At 42.8% G+C, this 17517-nt stretch overlaps 1 protein-coding gene across 1 annotated transcript in view; it reads left to right on the forward strand.

Moving 5' to 3' along the window:
• CUL4A (cullin 4A) overlaps positions 1–8894 on the forward strand; it is a 52077-nt gene extending 43183 nt beyond the window's left edge. The window contains exons 17-20 of the mRNA XM_070579366.1: positions 932–1037; positions 1210–1382; positions 5486–5638; positions 7280–8894. Of these exons, the coding sequence (XP_070435467.1) occupies positions 932–1037; positions 1210–1382; positions 5486–5638; positions 7280–7375 (528 nt within the window). The 3' untranslated portion in view covers positions 7376–8894. The remainder of the gene's footprint in view (positions 1–931; positions 1038–1209; positions 1383–5485; positions 5639–7279) is intronic.
• Positions 8895–17517: the final 8623 nt, after the last annotated feature.

Consider the following 17517-nt stretch of genomic DNA (forward strand, 5'->3'; position numbering starts at 1 on the left):
CATTTTGCTAGCTGTTATAATACATTATCTCTGTACGTTATCATATAAATTATATATACATATATACACAAGTACATATAAGTTATACATACCATATTTCATTGTGTGTTATTGTGCAGGCTTATATACATAAAACCACACGTACTATTCTTCAGGGTACGATGAGAGTTGAGTTGCACGACCCCCTTACTGGCCAGCTTCAGAACTGAGCCTCTACAGGATGCTCGCAGGGCTGCGGTTCTGCCTTGCCATGGGCAGGGCCTGAGTGTGGAGCGCTCACACAGGACACCCCGTCATCCCTGCCATGCTTCTACACACACAGCGAGCATGTGGCCAGTCTCTGCAGTGGGGACTCTAAACAGCAGCGGGGAATCACGTGAGGTCCAAGGCCAGGCTTGCGTTGGTCGTGTGCATCACAGGCACATGCAGCGGGAAGCTGGGCCGAGGCTTTGTGATGGTCCATGTGCTGCGTATGGTCACTCTTCTTTAACAGAGGTGTTGGCTGGATCTTTTGCCAGCTTCCCCTTCCATGCAGGTTTTGTCACTGCATCTTCTCATGCTCTGTCCACTCCAGGAGCGTTCCCACTGCCACTAAGAGGACCTTGGCTGGCTAGAAATAGGACGGAAGGGCGCTGTTAGACAGGTGTCAGCAACATCTGACTTCAAGTAACAATAGTACCTTCTGTTCAACCTGATTTGCTGAAGAACTTTCTTACTACTTTAAAAACTATTTCAAAAGAAGAACTTTTAAGTGGAATACTGAGTCATTTTATTCTTGTATAATCAGTAACTTAATTTCTTCTTATTTGGTGGCTAGTTAGTAATTTCTCACATTCCCCCAACAAAGTTTGAGAGCAGAAAGAAGCCTCTTAAAATTTTCTGAAGATTGTGCACACACAACTTTACATGTGGCGTGTCCATTCTCTTTAAGGGAAAGAAGGAGTTCCAGGTGTCCCTCTTCCAGACACTGGTGCTTCTCATGTTCAACGAAGGAGATGAGTTCAGCTTTGAAGAAATAAAAACAGCCACCGGGATAGGTATGAAAACCCCCTTCGTGAATGTGCAGCTTCTGAATGTCCTCATGTTTAGAACACTTACTTGTTTAAGAATGGACTTGGTCTCTGCTGGCCAACTTGAGGGCGTGGTTTCTTTGTGTCAGGTGTCTAGTTCATTTTCACTGACCTGTGCCCAAATTTCCTCCCCATGCAGAGGACAGTGAGTTGCGAAGAACGTTACAGTCTCTGGCCTGTGGCAAGGCACGAGTTCTGATTAAAAGTCCCAAAGGAAAGGAGGTGGAAGATGGAGACAAATTCATTTTTAATGGAGAATTCAAGCACAAGTTGTTTCGAATAAAGATCAATCAAATTCAGATGAAGGAAACAGTATGTATAAACTTTCTGGTTTTTACTTAACAGAGTATTCACTAAAGAATCATTAGGTTTTATAGTAATTTCTTGAAGTAGGGTTCTGAAGCATATTTCTAAAGTACCTAATTTGAATACATAATGTTTATAATAGTACTCGTTTTAATGTAGCTTTCATTAACTTTACATTCATAATAGGAATGATAATCAGAAAGAAATGCACTTAATAGTTGTCACTCCTGTTCACAAAAATGGTGTGATAAGTCAGGTCTTCCTATATCAGATTCTGTTAGCATAGGGAGCATGTCATTTCCAATACCAGGGACTTACTTTTTATTTTTGTACAGCACATTTCAGCTACTCTGTCAGCTCGGCCTTGGCCAGGGCCCTGGGGTGGGAGTGGTGAGGGTTATGGGTGGAAGTGGCCCACTGATGCCGTATCTGTGATCTGCGTACAGCTGGAGTGTCTGAAGCTTGGAACAGACTCTCATGTCAGGTGGCCTGAGCAGGTTCTGGACCACTGCCCTCAGGCCTTTCCTAATGCATACACCCTTGCACCCCCGGCACCACTTAGATAGCAGGATGTCCATGCCCTGCTTATACATGTGAGGGAATGAGGAGTGAGGTCAGTTCAGACAGGTGGTGTCACAAATGCCTACCTCCAGCAGTAGACAGTGATTGCTTCACTAACCAAGAGGGGTTCATATGTAGCCCAGTCGGAAAATGTGTTCAGATTACACAGAAAGAAATATGGAAGGATAAATATATAAAGGAGGTTCATTGTTGTCAGTAATCTTCCTTAATTGAAATTAAAATAGTATTCCATTTTTCATCTATCAATTTTGGAAATGTTTAAAAGTTTGATAATAGCCACTGTTGGCAAGTAGATAGGAAAACAGGCATCCTTTTTTATGTTTTTATTTTTTAAAAGATGTTTGGATTAGTGCAGGATTTTTAGTGAGGAATTTGACATACATGCTAAAGATAAATGCACATATCCTTTGATCCATCTTTTTACTATTGGGAATTTATAACAGACTGATTAAAGGGTGTAAAATTTTGGAGTTATAATTTCAAAGTGGGGCTGTCATCTCTTTCTCCTGGGGAGTACCACTGCTTCCACCGCAGCTCTTGGTGATGTACATATATAAACCTTTCTTTGTTAAATGGGATCATTCTCTGTATGCCGTTTGTGTGTGCCGTTTTGTACCCTGTTCTTACTCTTCATCATGGCCTCGTTTCCCTGTCAGCACTCAGTGTTTAATGGGAGCGGAGAATCCATTGTGTGAACCCGCGGGAGCCTGGCAGTGCCCTTGTGGAAAGGCACTTAGGTTGTTTCCATTTCTTCCTGCTGGAAATGAGGTTTCGTTAGACATTCTCTGTGCCTGGCGTTGGACTGTTTCCTTAGTGTAAAATCCTTGCCCTGGAAGGGCTGGGTCAAAGAAGCTGTCCTTCCGTTAGATTGACCACTCTTTTCCAAATTACAGTATGGCAGACTTTACTGGATTCCAGTGTCCAGTCTCACAAGAGTGCCTGCCCTCCCTCCACCTGCCCCTGCCCACCTGTTCTCACAGGCATGAAGATCGTTCACTGCCGGTTTAGTTTGAATTCCTATGACTCCTCTCAGCATCTTTATGCCATTTAGTAGCTTATATGAATTACGTAATCTTTCCAGTCTTTGATTCTTCGTCTTTTAAAATAGGCATAATACTACTTCAGGTTTTGAGAATTGAAGAAAAATGTTTATAAAACTCTTGGGCAGGTGCTTGTAAGCACTTTATAAATGCTGGCACTGCTCTCTTATAGTTAACTATTTATATTTTCCTCTTTTTAATTAATTGTTCAAGGTACATCTATCTATCAGAAATTAGTAGATCGTATATTAGGGAGATTGACCTTTTGTCATTTGTAACAGATAATTTTTTTGTTTTGAGAGAGTTTTTCCCCATATGAAAATTTTAAGTTCTCAAATGTTGTCTTATCCTTTATGGTTTCTGACTTGAGTTCACAAGGACCTTCCTTTAATCCAAAATTTTAAAAATATTTACCTGTATTTTCCTAGTAGTTTTCACATTTAAATCTTTCTTTGAGCAACGTAGAAATTATTTTTAGTATCAGAAAGCATTCCGACCCCTCTCTGTTCCAAAGCTGAATTGAAAACACCATTCTCTGACAGCGTAATTGAATCGCCACCTTTCCTGCACAGCAGATGCCTACGTTATGGGCCAGTCTCTCAGTTCTGTACTGCAGAGTCTGTTGACCTATTTCATAGCCAGTGCCCAAATTCTTTTAATTAATGTACTTATTCCTATAAATTTTTTCTCCCAACGAACATGAAAATGATTTTCTCATGTCTTTGCCCCTCCAAATAAGAACATTGACTTTTTATTCAGAGTGTGTTAATTTGAAGTTTCTGTCTTTTTTGTTTGTTTGTTTGTTTGAGGAAGATTAGCCCTGAGCTAACATCTGCTGCCAGTCCTCCTCTTTTTGCTGAAGAAGGCTGGCCCTGAGCTAGCATCCGTGCCCATCTTACTCCACTTTTTATATGTGGGACGCCTACCACAGCATGGCTTGCCAAGCGGTGCCGTGTCCACACCCAACATACAAACTGGTGAACCCTGGGCCGCCGAGAAGCGGAACGTGCGCTCTTAACTGCTGCGCCACCGGGCTGGCCCCTGAAGTTTTCATCTTTATCATACTAAATATTCTGATTCATACCTGTGTGTGTGTGTGTATATATATTCATATATATATGAATATATATAAATCTCTTATCTTCCTCAGAGTTTTCTTCTATGAGTTTTGCATATTTCTTATTTGATAATTAAACAAATACTGGTAAGGCACCTACTGTGGTTCAGGTCCTCTTTGAAGCCCTGAAAACTCAGCTGTTAGCAATAAAGAATAAGTCTCTGTTTCAAGGAGCTTTCAGTCTTGTCCAGCAGACGGGTGCCAGATGACCACACGCTGATGAACTCGTTACAACTGAGGGAAAGGTTATGATGGAGAAGCACAGGGAAGCCCAGTCTGTTAGCTGTGGTCAGAGAAGGCTTCCCGCAAAGGGAAGCTGAGCCAGATCACAGGGAGACCCGGCAGACTTAGGAAGGGTTTGGAAAGTACTAAAGGTTTTAAGCCTGAAGGGCCAGTGAAATGCTGGCACCCTGTAAAGGGGGTGTTTTCTCTTTACACATATAACTAGCTGTTGGCAGTGTGTAGATAGTAGCGCCATTTATCTTTGTGCATTTATCTTGTATCCAGTCAGTTCACGAAACTCTCATTGGCTTTGATGGTTTTTCAGTCGATTTTCTTGGATTTTCGATTCTGCAGCTCATCTACAAATAAAGATCAGGTGTCTGCTCCTCTTCATTGTGCCCCTTTAGGCTGTGCTTTTACCGCATAGCTGGAACCTCTAAAAGTCATACTTTTAAGAAACAGCAGTGGTCAGACTAGGCTTTCCCTTCTCTTCCTGAGGTTTTGTTTCTAGTACAGGAAACATTAACCTTTATGGGGTCATGGACCCCTTTGAAAACAGGAAAGTTTGGGTCCTCCCTTCCTGAAACATACTTACATGCCTGCCTCCCCTCCCCGCCGCTGCCCGCCCCCCCCATCTGCAGACCCCATCAGGCTGCCGTGTGACTAACATGAAGAGGCTACCAGTATTTGCTACTTGTTTCTAATAACACTTCTTTATCATGTTCAGGTTCTTTTTTTTTAATTATTCCTTATATGCTAAAGTTGTTTTAAATCAAAAATAGATTTTCAATTTTATCATGCCTTTGCAGCATCTATCAAGATGACCACATAATCTAACTCAGAAATGCTTGTTATGATCTCAGTTAGATTAGTAGGTTTCCTAACTTTTGAGCAAATGTTTAATCCAGGATTATATAGGGGTTTTGCAGTTTTTTTATAAAAGACATACAACTTTTTCAAGTTTTGGTACTGAAATTGTACTGTTCTTGGGAAGCTAGCTTTTACTAGAACAAATAAAAATGTGTAACAAGAAGATTCATCCAAAGTTTGGCCTTTCTTTGCATCAAAATTTTCTCATCAGACTTATCCTATGAAATAATTAATACTGAAATGTATCTGTACCCTTCACTTTTCTCTTTTTCGTGCAGGTTGAAGAACAAGTCAGCACCACTGAGAGAGTGTTTCAGGACCGGCAGTATCAGATTGACGCTGCCATCGTCAGAATTATGAAGATGAGGAAGACGCTTGGTCATAACCTTCTAGTTTCTGAATTGTATAATCAGCTGAAATTTCCAGTAAAGGTAAATGTATATTAGCTTAATTAAACTTGTGTTATTGTACTAACCAATTGGCAAAGCATGTTCAGTTCTCAGTACCTTCAGAATCATTTCATTTGTCCTACATTGTCAGTGGTCATTTGTGATGAAAATTTACCTTTGTGTACACACTAAGTGTAGAAAAACTGGCAGGTGATGATAGTAGGGACTTGATCCTGAAGCTTCTTCATCACCATTGTAAGAATGATAGACCCCTAAACTCCCACTTGCAAGGAGATTGACCTTGCTTAGACCTTAAGAAGGGAAGAGGCACTGCATGGAAATCTGGACACATTTTTTTCTCATAGTTGTGGCAGTTCAGGTTATATCACAAGATTTTAAGGAAATCATTTTAACAACTAAGTTACTCAGCATTTTACAAGCAGGACAGCGTTTTTTACCTGAGTAATATTTCCTCTATGCTGTTGTGTAAGAAAGTCCACACTAAAAGCTTTCGGTCCGTGCATGTTTCCCGGACTGAGAGTTACTGCCTTGACTGTATTTGGACACAAGTAAGTTGGGGGAGCATCATGAAGAACTCCTGAGAGCATGTGTACCCACCTAGAATGCATGGGACTCGTGAGACCTGGCTGCACGTGCTTTTGGGGTGCAAGTTCCCTTATTCCCTGCTGTCCAGTCTGACGGAAGAGCCACTGACCCCCCTCACCAAGGGAGTCAAGACGAGGTGGACCAGTGAGTCGACATGGGAGTGGCTGGGGGGAGTGCCAGCTGACTTCAGCCAACATTGGGCTCCTGTACCCTCCAGAAGTGACGTGTGCTCTGTCGTACTCTGCACGGTCACAGAATGCTGCTGCATACACCGTTCTTTCCTACCACGAGCCAGGGCCAGTGCCAATTTTCCCTTTGCAGATGTGAGGCCTGGCAATTAAACAAAACACTCAGCAGGGAGTAAGGTGTACAGCCGGCCACAGCACCTCTTCTGCTTTGATAGGTAATTGGGTTTCAGCCGCATCTTGTAAGATGTGTGATCTATCACTGACTAGAATGTCCTGCTGTTTGGAAGACAGAGCCTACCCTCACAGGGAGAAGTCTGCTCATAAATGTCAGCCTCAGCGTGCTTCCCACCACAGCAGAGCCGGAGGCCCCTTCCTGGGCAGACGTGTCAATTCATTTGTCTGCTTTGAACAGGGGAACACTCAGAGTCTGTGGTTCTGCTATATATAGCATGTATACATATATATACGCACCATATGTAATAATAAAACATAGTACTTTGGGAGAAATGACCTTACAAAGGATGAAAGTGCCGTGAGACATTATCAGATGTCCCTTTCAAACAAACAAAAATGCATTACCTAATACGACCAGCCATGGGAACGTGCTCATTAGCAATCCTTAGTGATGTGTTTGCATTTCCCACAGGAAGCCTGGCTCTGACAGTAAAATCACATGGAAGCACTTGATCAAGAGATCTTGTTAAGATTGTCCTTGAAGTAGGGAGTTTTATTCTATTCATTTTATAATTATAAATAGTTTGTATGTAAATATGATTATATATGTAATATATGTACATAATTAGAATCACAGACTTCATGATATGTATATTTCTCTATGTTTGTAAATTTAATGCCACTATAATTGGGGGGTTTTGTTTTTCTCTTTTAGCCTGGAGACTTGAAAAAGAGAATTGAATCTCTTATAGACAGAGACTATATGGAGAGAGACAAAGACAATCCAAACCAGTACCACTACGTGGCCTGAGGCTCAGCCGGCTGTTGCTCAGTGAGACGCGAGAATGTACCTTCCGAGCCGCGGAGCCCGGCTGCACTGCTTCCAGGACTTTCTGGACTGAGCAGCCTGGATGCTCTTGGATTAGGACAGGAGACGACTCCTGCACCCCGCTCTCGGGCTCCAGGATTTGCAAAAGGCACATGTATCTTTTTTCCTCCAGTTCTTCCTCTTGTTCTTTTCAGCGTTTAAATGTTTTCTGTTGCTCTGTGCACAAAGACTTTTGAGATTGGACAAGAAGATATTGGTTAAAAGAGGTTTCTTTCTAAGGTGGCTTTTTTTGTGGCAAAAAGCTGAAAGTTTGGTTTGTTTTTGTGTGTGTGATCATGAATGCACAATTAAAAAGACCCTCCATGCTGCATTCTTTAGCTACAAAGATTACTTAGGGATTCCTGAAGACAAGCTGTCTCAGTTTATGGACACTTAGATTGAAAACAAGAGCCCTTAATTGGTGAACATTAGGAAGAAGAGTCAGTGTTCAAGACTGGCTAATCAATTATGCAAGCTAAATACTGGCATCTGTTTGTTTCATTTATTTTCAGCAAGTTTTACACTTTGATGACTGGTTGTTTCATAATGAGGTTTCTCAGTGAGATCTCTGATGTGCCAAGAGACGTCGGGTCTGATGTGTCTGTCACGGTGAACCCATCAGTGTCTTATTTCATTTCCACTGAGTTATTTGTGACTTTTCTGTTCAAGGGTTTGGGGGATGGGGTGTTTGTGTTTACCATCCTAAGATTGAGTCTAGCAGTCCCTGTTTTTTGCCTTGGGGTAACTGCTGTTTGATTTTTAATTGCAGTATTTGTGTGATTGCCGTAATGAGGTTTGGTTTTACAGTCACGTGCAGGGACGTCATTGTTCCCTGTGCTGTAACCACTGTAGAAAGTTTTATAGGGACTTAAAGTCTTGATATGTGAAGCAGAGGTTAGTTTGTCGAAAGAGGAAAAGGATTTTGTTGGCACCTGGTTTCATGTTGTGTATGTATAGGTGAGGTTGAACAGCGGATGATGATGTTGGTATGGTAACTATAACAAAGACACTTTTGTGATAACATTTAAAAGTACTTTATATTTTACATAATAGCATGTTTCATTTTGATTAAAAGCTACCAAAGGAATTTTGATCATGGTATAAGTGTTTAAAGCAATATTTTCTGGAATATACCAAGTTTATATAATTTGATTTTGTGCTAAATTATTAAAAGATTCTCCCTTTTTGAAACATGCGTGTTTAAAATATGACATCTTATGGGTTTCCATATGAAAATCCTCACTCTTTAAGTATCATCATTATTTCTATATTTGTAAATTTTCATTTGTGAGTTCTATAATACGTGGTCTATCAGAGACCAAATAGATTTCTACTTCTTCTATTTTAAGTTCATTGTCTCTAGAGATTATTAATATTGTAATTTAATGTAGACTTACTCTGAATAAAATTAGTTTAAATGGCCTTAAAATTAGAATAATAAAACTTTGTGTTATGCAAACTACACATTCTTCATAACTCTTCAGCAACTTAACATCCATTCCTCGTACATCAGAGGCCAGCCCCTTGGGTGGTGGTTCTGTCCTGTCCTCCACAAGCCGGCACCCAGCAGAACATTGCAGACCCGGCTCTGACTCCACGGTGATTAAGAGCAAAGTATGCAGTTTCCTTTAGTGTTTTATTATAGTTAAAGGTTAATGTGGTAAAACAAATATTGTAAAGGAAATTGATTGAAAAGGAAAAGGCACTTAGGCAAGAAAAAAGTTGTTATTTACAGATGACTGATTGTGCACCCAGAAAATCTAAGAGAAGCAACTGCAAAGCTGTGGCTAAAAAAGAATTCACTAAGTTTTTACTGAACACAAAATTTACAGGAAAGTCAAAATATAGTGGAAGGTCATTTTTTCAATAGCAACAGAAAATTATAAAATAACCTAATAACAAACAAGAAAATATCTATATGAAAAGCATTTTAAAATGATTTAGAAACACGAAGAAAATCTGAATAAGTGAAAGGTATGGGGTATTCTTAACATTTATTGAGACGGTATTGTAAGATGTCAGATGTCCTACTTCAAAACAGAGACGAGGAGATTGTAACATTAAAACTGAAAAGCCAATGGGACAGAACAGCCAGAAACCGCTTAAACCATCATCACGGACACGGTGTGACTGAAGTGGCATCTGCGGGCACATCCGCGGGCCTCTGCACAGAGCAAATGAATAACAAATAAACCAGATTCACTGGAATGTGGTGTCCTGAAAAGCACGTCAGTGAAAGGGAGACTTTCCAACAAATAATGGAAAATTTGTGTCGCCACCTTGAGAAAAGCAAATAAATTATACTCATTTTTCATACTAACAAGTTCTAAGTGGTCAAAGATTTAAGAGTTTTTAAAAAATGAATTCATAAGAAGAAAACAGACTTTTTTTTTAACTCAGTGGAAAAAAGTCGAATCGTGAATTAAGATCCATTTTTTTCAAAAGAGAATGATAAATGTGAGATGAGTTTTAAGAGAATGGGAGCAGAGGAGACCATGATGTCGAGGAAATGAATGAGACAGCTGGAGCAAGAGTGGAATGCAGGGACAAGCCTTTTCAGCAACTTTGCAGGTGTCTGGGCATCGTCTTGTAGAGAGGCTTACTGACCCGGGAGAGGACGGCAGTAGGAGAGGCCCCGGCTGGCCAGTGTCTGGATGCAGGCAGGCTGGGCAGGAGTGCGACCAGCAGGCGAAGGCTGAAGCCAGGTCGGTCTGTGGGGTGCTGAGAGTCAGGGGGTGCTGGTTATGACAAGGACCCTAGAATCAGCCCCATGAGGAGGGGAACGGGTCAGCACTCTCTGTGGGGCTGTGGCCATTACAGGGTCTGGGGAAGGAGGAGGAGGCTGAAGTGAGATCGGAGCTGGAAAGACAGGAACTGGATGGGTCCAAGCAATGATGGGAGCAGCGGAGGGAACCACCAGTGAGTGACAGGTAGTGACCAAGGGCCTGGAGGTGACCCCCACGTAGAGGGAAGGTCATGGCCCTCGGTAAGTGCAGGAAACAGTGACAACAGGGAAGCCCCTCCCTGTGTCCAGGCCCAGAGACAGGACAGCTCCCATGTGCTGGGCTTCAGGGAAGGTCGGGTCCTCAGGAGAGGCTTCGGGCAGAGGACGGAGGTGGAGCATCAGGACAGGGATGGGGCTCTGCTGGCCAACAACCCCAGTCTCTGTCCCCTCTGATGACTCCCCCAGGGGAGGAGAAGTAACTCTCTGAGGAGTCTGGAAGGAGAGACAAGACTGCACAGCCCACCTCCCCATGGGAACTGAAGAGGCCCTGGCCCGCGTGGGCCGCCTGGGCCATCCCTGCGCCAGACTGTGGCGGGGGAGAGGAATGCTCTTTCTAAGGAACACCTGGTGCGAATGTTCGAGAGACGGGGTTTTATTGATAAGAGACTGAGTTCTGAGAGGTCAGCAGAAAGGGCTGGGTTGGGGGAGGTGGGAAATTGGGGGTACGGTGGAGGACATGGCGTGTGGGCCTCCTTATGGAAGGTCAGCAGAGACGTGGGGCATGGTGGGGTCAGAACTTGTGGGCTCTCGTGGGCTCTCGTGGGAAGTGGGCCCTCAGTCACGATGTGGGATCATGGTTTCTCAGGTAAACTTAAAATCTATTTTAAACTAAAAAACCTCCATACCTTTGACCCAACAAATTCCATTTCTAGGCAAGTATCCTATGACACATTGCCACTCATAGGGAATGACTTCTGGTAACATAATGGCATGTATAGAAAAAAATCCTAAATGTCCGTCCACACGTGTATGATGCTGTGTTCTGGAAGCTTTAACCACAATGACGTCTAGACACTAAGACGGTGCGCATGTCAGGACATACTGTGATGTGAGAGAAGAAAGGTATAGGACAGCAGGACGGTGCGCTCACACCAACACCGTTTGTGGAGGAACAGGGACAGGCATGGATGGGATGGCAACACTGCCCCTCAGGGCGTTCTGCAAGCGGGAGTCAGAGGGACACTTCTCGCTGCACACCCTTCTGCACTGTTTGAATTTTTATCAAAACGATGTTTGTAAATAAAACCAATCACAAATTGTTAAACAAAATGGCTCCACCTACCATACCCTACAGCATCCTATCCCCCCGTAAGAGATGAGGAATCACAACCCAAAGGAACTCTACCACCCCTCCTCCCAGTCTGGCCAACTGTATCATTTTTAGTTCTATATTTATTGTAAATAATACACTGAGACCTCCATTTTCTTGATCCATGAATTTACTGTTTCTTTAGAATGTCTACCCTGAAAATGAGGAAATTAGGGCCTATATTTTTCCCCATGATTTCACCGTCTCTCCTTTCTCCCAATTTCTGATGGCTCTTATCAGATTACTTTTATGTTTATATATTCATATTAATGATTAAACTTTGTACATTTTGTTTCAAAGTTGAAAACTCATTTTTTATATTAGAATTCACCCTAGAACCAAGGAGTGTGCCTAGCCCAAAAACAGTGAAGTAATCTTATACCACCACAGCTCTAAGAATATTCTCATCATCAGAGACAAATGAACTATCTTTTTCCATACTCCATCAAATGCTCAAAATTCATGTCATGTTTTAACTTGCTTTATATTTGGACTGTGGCATTCTTGTCCAGCTTTCTGTTTTCCCTGGAGTTTTTGGTTTTTTTTTTTTTTTGCCAATCCTCCTCTTTTTGCTTGAGGAAGACTGTCACTGAGCTAACATCTGTGCCAATCTTCCTCTATTTTATGTGGGATGCCACCACAGCGTGGCTTGAGCAGTGCTGGGTCCACGACGGATGCAGGCCTGTGAACCCCGGGCCGCCAGAGCACAGTGCACAAACTTAACCACTAGGCCACCAGGCCCGCCTGTTTTCCCTGGAGTTTTTCATTGGTATTATTGGCAAAAGAAACACGTCTTTGTCTTATCACTAAGATCAGTGATTTTCTTATTTCACTATTTGCATGAATCCAATTTCTTCCTAAAGATGTTCTTCTCAGAACCCTCTGACACTCTTCGTTCGCACCATGTGGTTTCCAGATCGGCTGCACAGCTGTGGTCCTGGAAGCCCCTTTCCATTCCTCTTTAGGTCCACATCTCAAATCCCAGTCTTCCTTATTTTCCCAATTTGTTTTACTAAAGTAGACCCTTAGATGATTTTCTCAGAGAGAATGCATGGGAGACAAACTTTCCTAATCCTTGCTTGTCTGACTTATTTTGTACTTACGCTTAATAGTTTGGCTGCATATAAAATTCTAGGTTCAAAATCATTTTCCTCAGAAGTCTGAAGGCACTGCTCTATAGTCTTCTGGCTTCCAGCTCTAAAGTCTGATGCCATTTTGTAATGGACCTGTTTTTTTTCCCACAAGACTTTTGAAATCTTCTATTCCTGAGTTTTTCTGTTTCACAAGAATGTGTCCAGATCTGAGCCCATTTTCACTTGTCCACCAGGACTCAGCGAATCTTCTTCCTCAGAAGACTCGTGACTTCCTTCTTTCTGGGAAGTGTTTCTCACTTACTTTCTATGTTGCATCTTCCCCTCTGGCTTTTTTGCTCTCACTTTCTCTAACAGGAACTTGTCTTAAGCAAATAGGCCAGAAGATCTTATAACGAAAATCAACAGTGTCTGGCCTCCCCCTCCGCACCCCTACAGTAGACTGCTCCATTTTTGTTTCTGGTTAGTTTTTCTGGCAGTGGCCTCTATCAGATTATCATTCCTTGTTTTCTGATTTCTCAATTTTAATAGTACACTGTTTTTTGGTTTGGGGTTTTTTACAGCTACAATATCTTCTTGAAACTCTGAGATGAGGGCACTAATTCAATTGTTTTTTAAGATTTTATTTTTCCTTTTTCTCCCCAAAGCCCCTCGGTACATAGTTGTGTATTCTAGTTGTGGCATGTGGGATGCTGCCTCAGCATGGCTTGACGAGTGGTGCCATGTCCCGGCCCAGGATCCTAACCGGCAAAACCCTGGACGGCCAAAGCAGAGCGCACGAACTTAACCACTCGGCCACGGAGCCGGCCCCGGCACTAATTCAAAGTTTTAAAGTTCTTTTTTCTTCCCTCATGTGTAGGGCAGGGTTGGTAAACTTTGTCTGTAAAGGGCCAGATAGTAAATAGTAAACAGAAACTAGAAGGCAAAAAACATTGGTTCCTTAATCGAGGCTTTTTTTAGTTGGAGTCATAGCCATGTGATCTTTCTTAACGTTTCTGTCTTGGTCTTACACTTTTCTTTTATTAAGCAAGAACAGACAAGGGCCAGATTAACTGATGACTAAGACTACAGGAGCCCCGTAACAGGTATCAAGCCGCACACGTCTGAATTTACGCGCTCGTCTGAAGATCTGTCACACTCCTACTTTTGCTTACGGCCTTCTCAGCCGTAATTTGAACAAAGTTTTGACACACTGGCATATTGCTGCCAGCTTCTGGGTTGCACTGGCAGCACGGAACTGTTGTGAAATCCACCCCTCCCCTCTGACTTACAACCACGAGTTACAAATGTCAAGAGTGGCTTCATGTAGATTTCAGTTCCCATTCTGCATGCTCCACTCTTAGGAAAAGGCTCTGCTTAACCACATTTCATTTCTCAGACAAGCACAGGCCCCAGATAACACTGCCTCAGACCCCCAGGGTTCACAGACAGCGACCAGGTGAGTGTGTAATTGGAAACGTGAACATAACTGAAATTGCACAATTTCTCGTGCTGCAAATGAAACTTAATTTAATCTTCTTTCTAAGAAAGTAAAAGTTTTGGTTCTTTTTTTGGTAAGAGGCTTCCTTTTTCATAACCTCCTAAAAGGAAGACTACCATGGTTTAAGTATTTCAAGGAATCTACCAAAAGGAAATTATTAAAGATGTGCACAAGATATGTGTATAAAAGATACTTTCAATGGCATTATTTTAAATACCATCCTCATTGCTTAATTTTAAAAAAAGGATATCTCCAAAAGAATCAGAAGACATGGAGTTCATTTTCTTTGGTTTTCTTTTTTTTTTTTTTGAGGAAGATTAACCCTGAGCTAACTACTGCCAATCCTCCTCTTTTTTTTTTTTTTTTGCTGAGGAAGACTGGCCCTGAGCTAACATCCGTGCCCATTTTCCACTTTATACGTGGGATTCCTACCACAACATGGCTCTTGCCAAGCGGTGCCATGTCCACACCCCGGATCCAAACCGGCAAACCCTGGGCCACCAAGAAGCAGAACTTGTGCACTTAACCGCTATGCCACCAGGCCAGCCCCTTGTTTGGTTTTCCAGTCTTCCCTTAAATCAGAAATAGATCTGACCTCGCCTATTTTGAGGATTCAACAAAAACGAAAACCAAACAATTAAAACCCAACTGTATTACTTTCCCACAGTCTTTAAAAATGTAGCATCATAGAACATCATTTACTGCTGGGTTTTTATACTCTGTTCTTCTGCTGACAAACTACTTTCAGTCTCTAGTGAGGTTATAATATTAAAAAAAGAAGATTTTAAGTACAGCATGTATCGGGCAAGGAGTCTAAATTGTACACAGTAGAAATGAAATCTGACTGATCTAAGCAGAAAAATAATGTGCTGACAGGACTTTGAGAAGCTCACAGAATTTCCAAAAAGGATGTAGAATAAGGCTAGGGAAATGGCAGGTACCAGGGACCACAGCTAAAACACAGAACAAACAAACTGCTGAAGACCCGGGCCATGCTGGCCCTTCACCCCCGCCTCAGAAATTCCAGAGGCGGGAAAGCACAATTATTAGTCTTTTTATTTCTGTACTCAAGATAATCTGGTAGTTTCTCATCAGAATGTTCAGAAGAAGGATACATTTTAGAACTTCTCCAATTATGTCTGAACTTAACACTCTACTTCGTAGGAACAACCCGGGTTCAAATAACATTTTCACATTGATAAACAAGTGGCAAGCAATAGGATATTCTGGAGTGTATGAAGAAGCCATTTGGTATAAACCTAATTCTGCCTGACCTTGGTTTTCCAAAAGGGCCTGACTGTGGCTGTTGAGCACGCATTGTACATCTGCTTTAAGCATTTGCTGTGTCCCAAAGAATAAATGCCCTTAAGATAAAGGTGCAACTTCCCCACACTGGCATTTCCTTAAGGATAAGCATCTCTCCCTAGGCTAGGAGCTGATTGCTGCACTCAACTGTGACCACCCAGCTCGAGACAGCAGACCTGCCACCTGCTGTGTCCATCGATTGCTGTGCTGACAGGGCAGTCTTGTGACTGTTGTAAAAGGGACATTCCAATCACATGTGATCCGTGCTCTTTGAGGGTATGTAACCACTCTGAACACCCCACTTCTTTGGAGTGTTCCATTCCTTTGTGGAAGGACTCTCCCAGGCTATGTGGTCCTCAGATCTGGCTCATAATAAACTCACCCCAATTTTGATCTATAGATTGGTTATGGACTATTTGCGTCGACAATATATTGGACCAATATCACACATAAACAAATGATTGTTGATAAACTCTTCACAGGGACAGTATGAGCAGATGCCAGGTTCCACATTCCTCTTCCCACAGTGCCCCTCAGGTGGACAGCACCTCACCTCACCTCATTGGCAATCTGCTGCTTAAGCTCTTACCCCGTTTGGAACAGCAACAAACGAAAAATCCAAAGTGAGTTTCAATAGCTAAACCAGATGTCAGCAAATCTACTCTTTAGTAAAAGGACATTTCTGCCCCAAACAAGAGAACAAGTCTCGGGCTCTCTCAGAGCCTGTGCTCCCATTTTACTTTGTCTTATTCAGCCTCGAGACTTTTTCCAGCTGATATGTTAGAAGCTGGAGGGGAAGGGAAGGGAAACTGGACAGGAAGAATTGACAACGGAAGAAGACAAAATCTACAAAAACCAAATGTAAGAACTAAGGAAAAAACGCCACAAGCAGCAAGGGCTCTGCAGGAGAGTGACAGGCAGGATCAGCACACCTGCGCCGACGGGGCTCAAGGCACACCTCCGGAGGCGGTGGGATGGCAGAGTCTCAACTGAAGCAGCCGGGCAGGGTCAGGGGAAGGGGAGGCGGGCGCCCTCGCTGTGCTTGTAAGGGCACCTGCCCAGGCAGAGGCAGGCCAGCGGAAGGGCCAGCGTGGCCAGAGCGCGGGCAGCCAGGGAGGCAGAGAAGAACCACACAAAGAACCTCTAGGAAGACCAAGGAAAGGGACCTTTTCCTGCAGGCATCAGGGAGTGGGCAAGAGGGGTACTTTAGGAAAGTTCCAGAAGCAGCGAGACTGCGATTTCCTTTTCTGTGGAATGTACGGAGCATACAGGATGTACCCGTGTTCCTGGACATTTTTGGTAAGTGCTACACAGCCCTCCCCTCCATCCTTCAGGAGGGTGTCACAGCTGGGAATCACTGGAACTGCTGAACCCCCTTCAACTAAGATTTTGTCTAGCTTACATTCCGTACTTTGTGTTGTTTTAAAAAAAAAACATTTTTGTTTTGTTTTCTGACACACAAATGGCAAGCAATAGGATATACTGGAATATATGAGGAAGCCATTTGGTGTAAAACTAATTCGGCCTGACCTCGTTCTTTCAAAAGGGCCTGAGGTGGCCATTGAGCGTGCATTGTACATCTGCTTTGAGCATTTGCTGTGTCCCAAAGACGAGAACAAATGGCCTTAAGATAAAGATGCAACTTCCCCCACATTGGTACTTCCTTAAGGATAAGCGTCTTTCCTTAGGCTAGGAATTGATTGCTGCTGCTCACCTGTGACCACCCAGCTCAAGACAACAGACCTGCCACCCTGCCGTGTCCACTGACACAGCAGACCTACTACCTGCTGTGTCCGTCAATCACTACGCCGACAGTCTCATGACTCTTGTAAAAGGGACATTCCAATCATATGTGATACGTGCTCTTTCACTACCGTCTCTGTACACCCCACTTCTTTCATGCCCTTCCTTCCCCGGGCTAAGCTAGTCCTCAGATTTGGCTCAGAATAAACTCACCCCAATTTTCATTTATAGATTGGTCATGGATTATTTTCATCAACTCTTCAAACACAAATTGTAATACACATTCAACACGCGTGTTCAAACATCTCCATTCCTTTCTAATGCCCACTTCCATCCTCCCTGAGAACCACGGACTAGAGGACCCCAAAGTTA

Source organism: Equus przewalskii, chromosome 16 (genome assembly GCF_037783145.1).
Source record: "Equus przewalskii isolate Varuska chromosome 16, EquPr2, whole genome shotgun sequence".
Classification (NCBI taxonomy): Eukaryota; Metazoa; Chordata; class Mammalia; order Perissodactyla; family Equidae; genus Equus; species Equus przewalskii.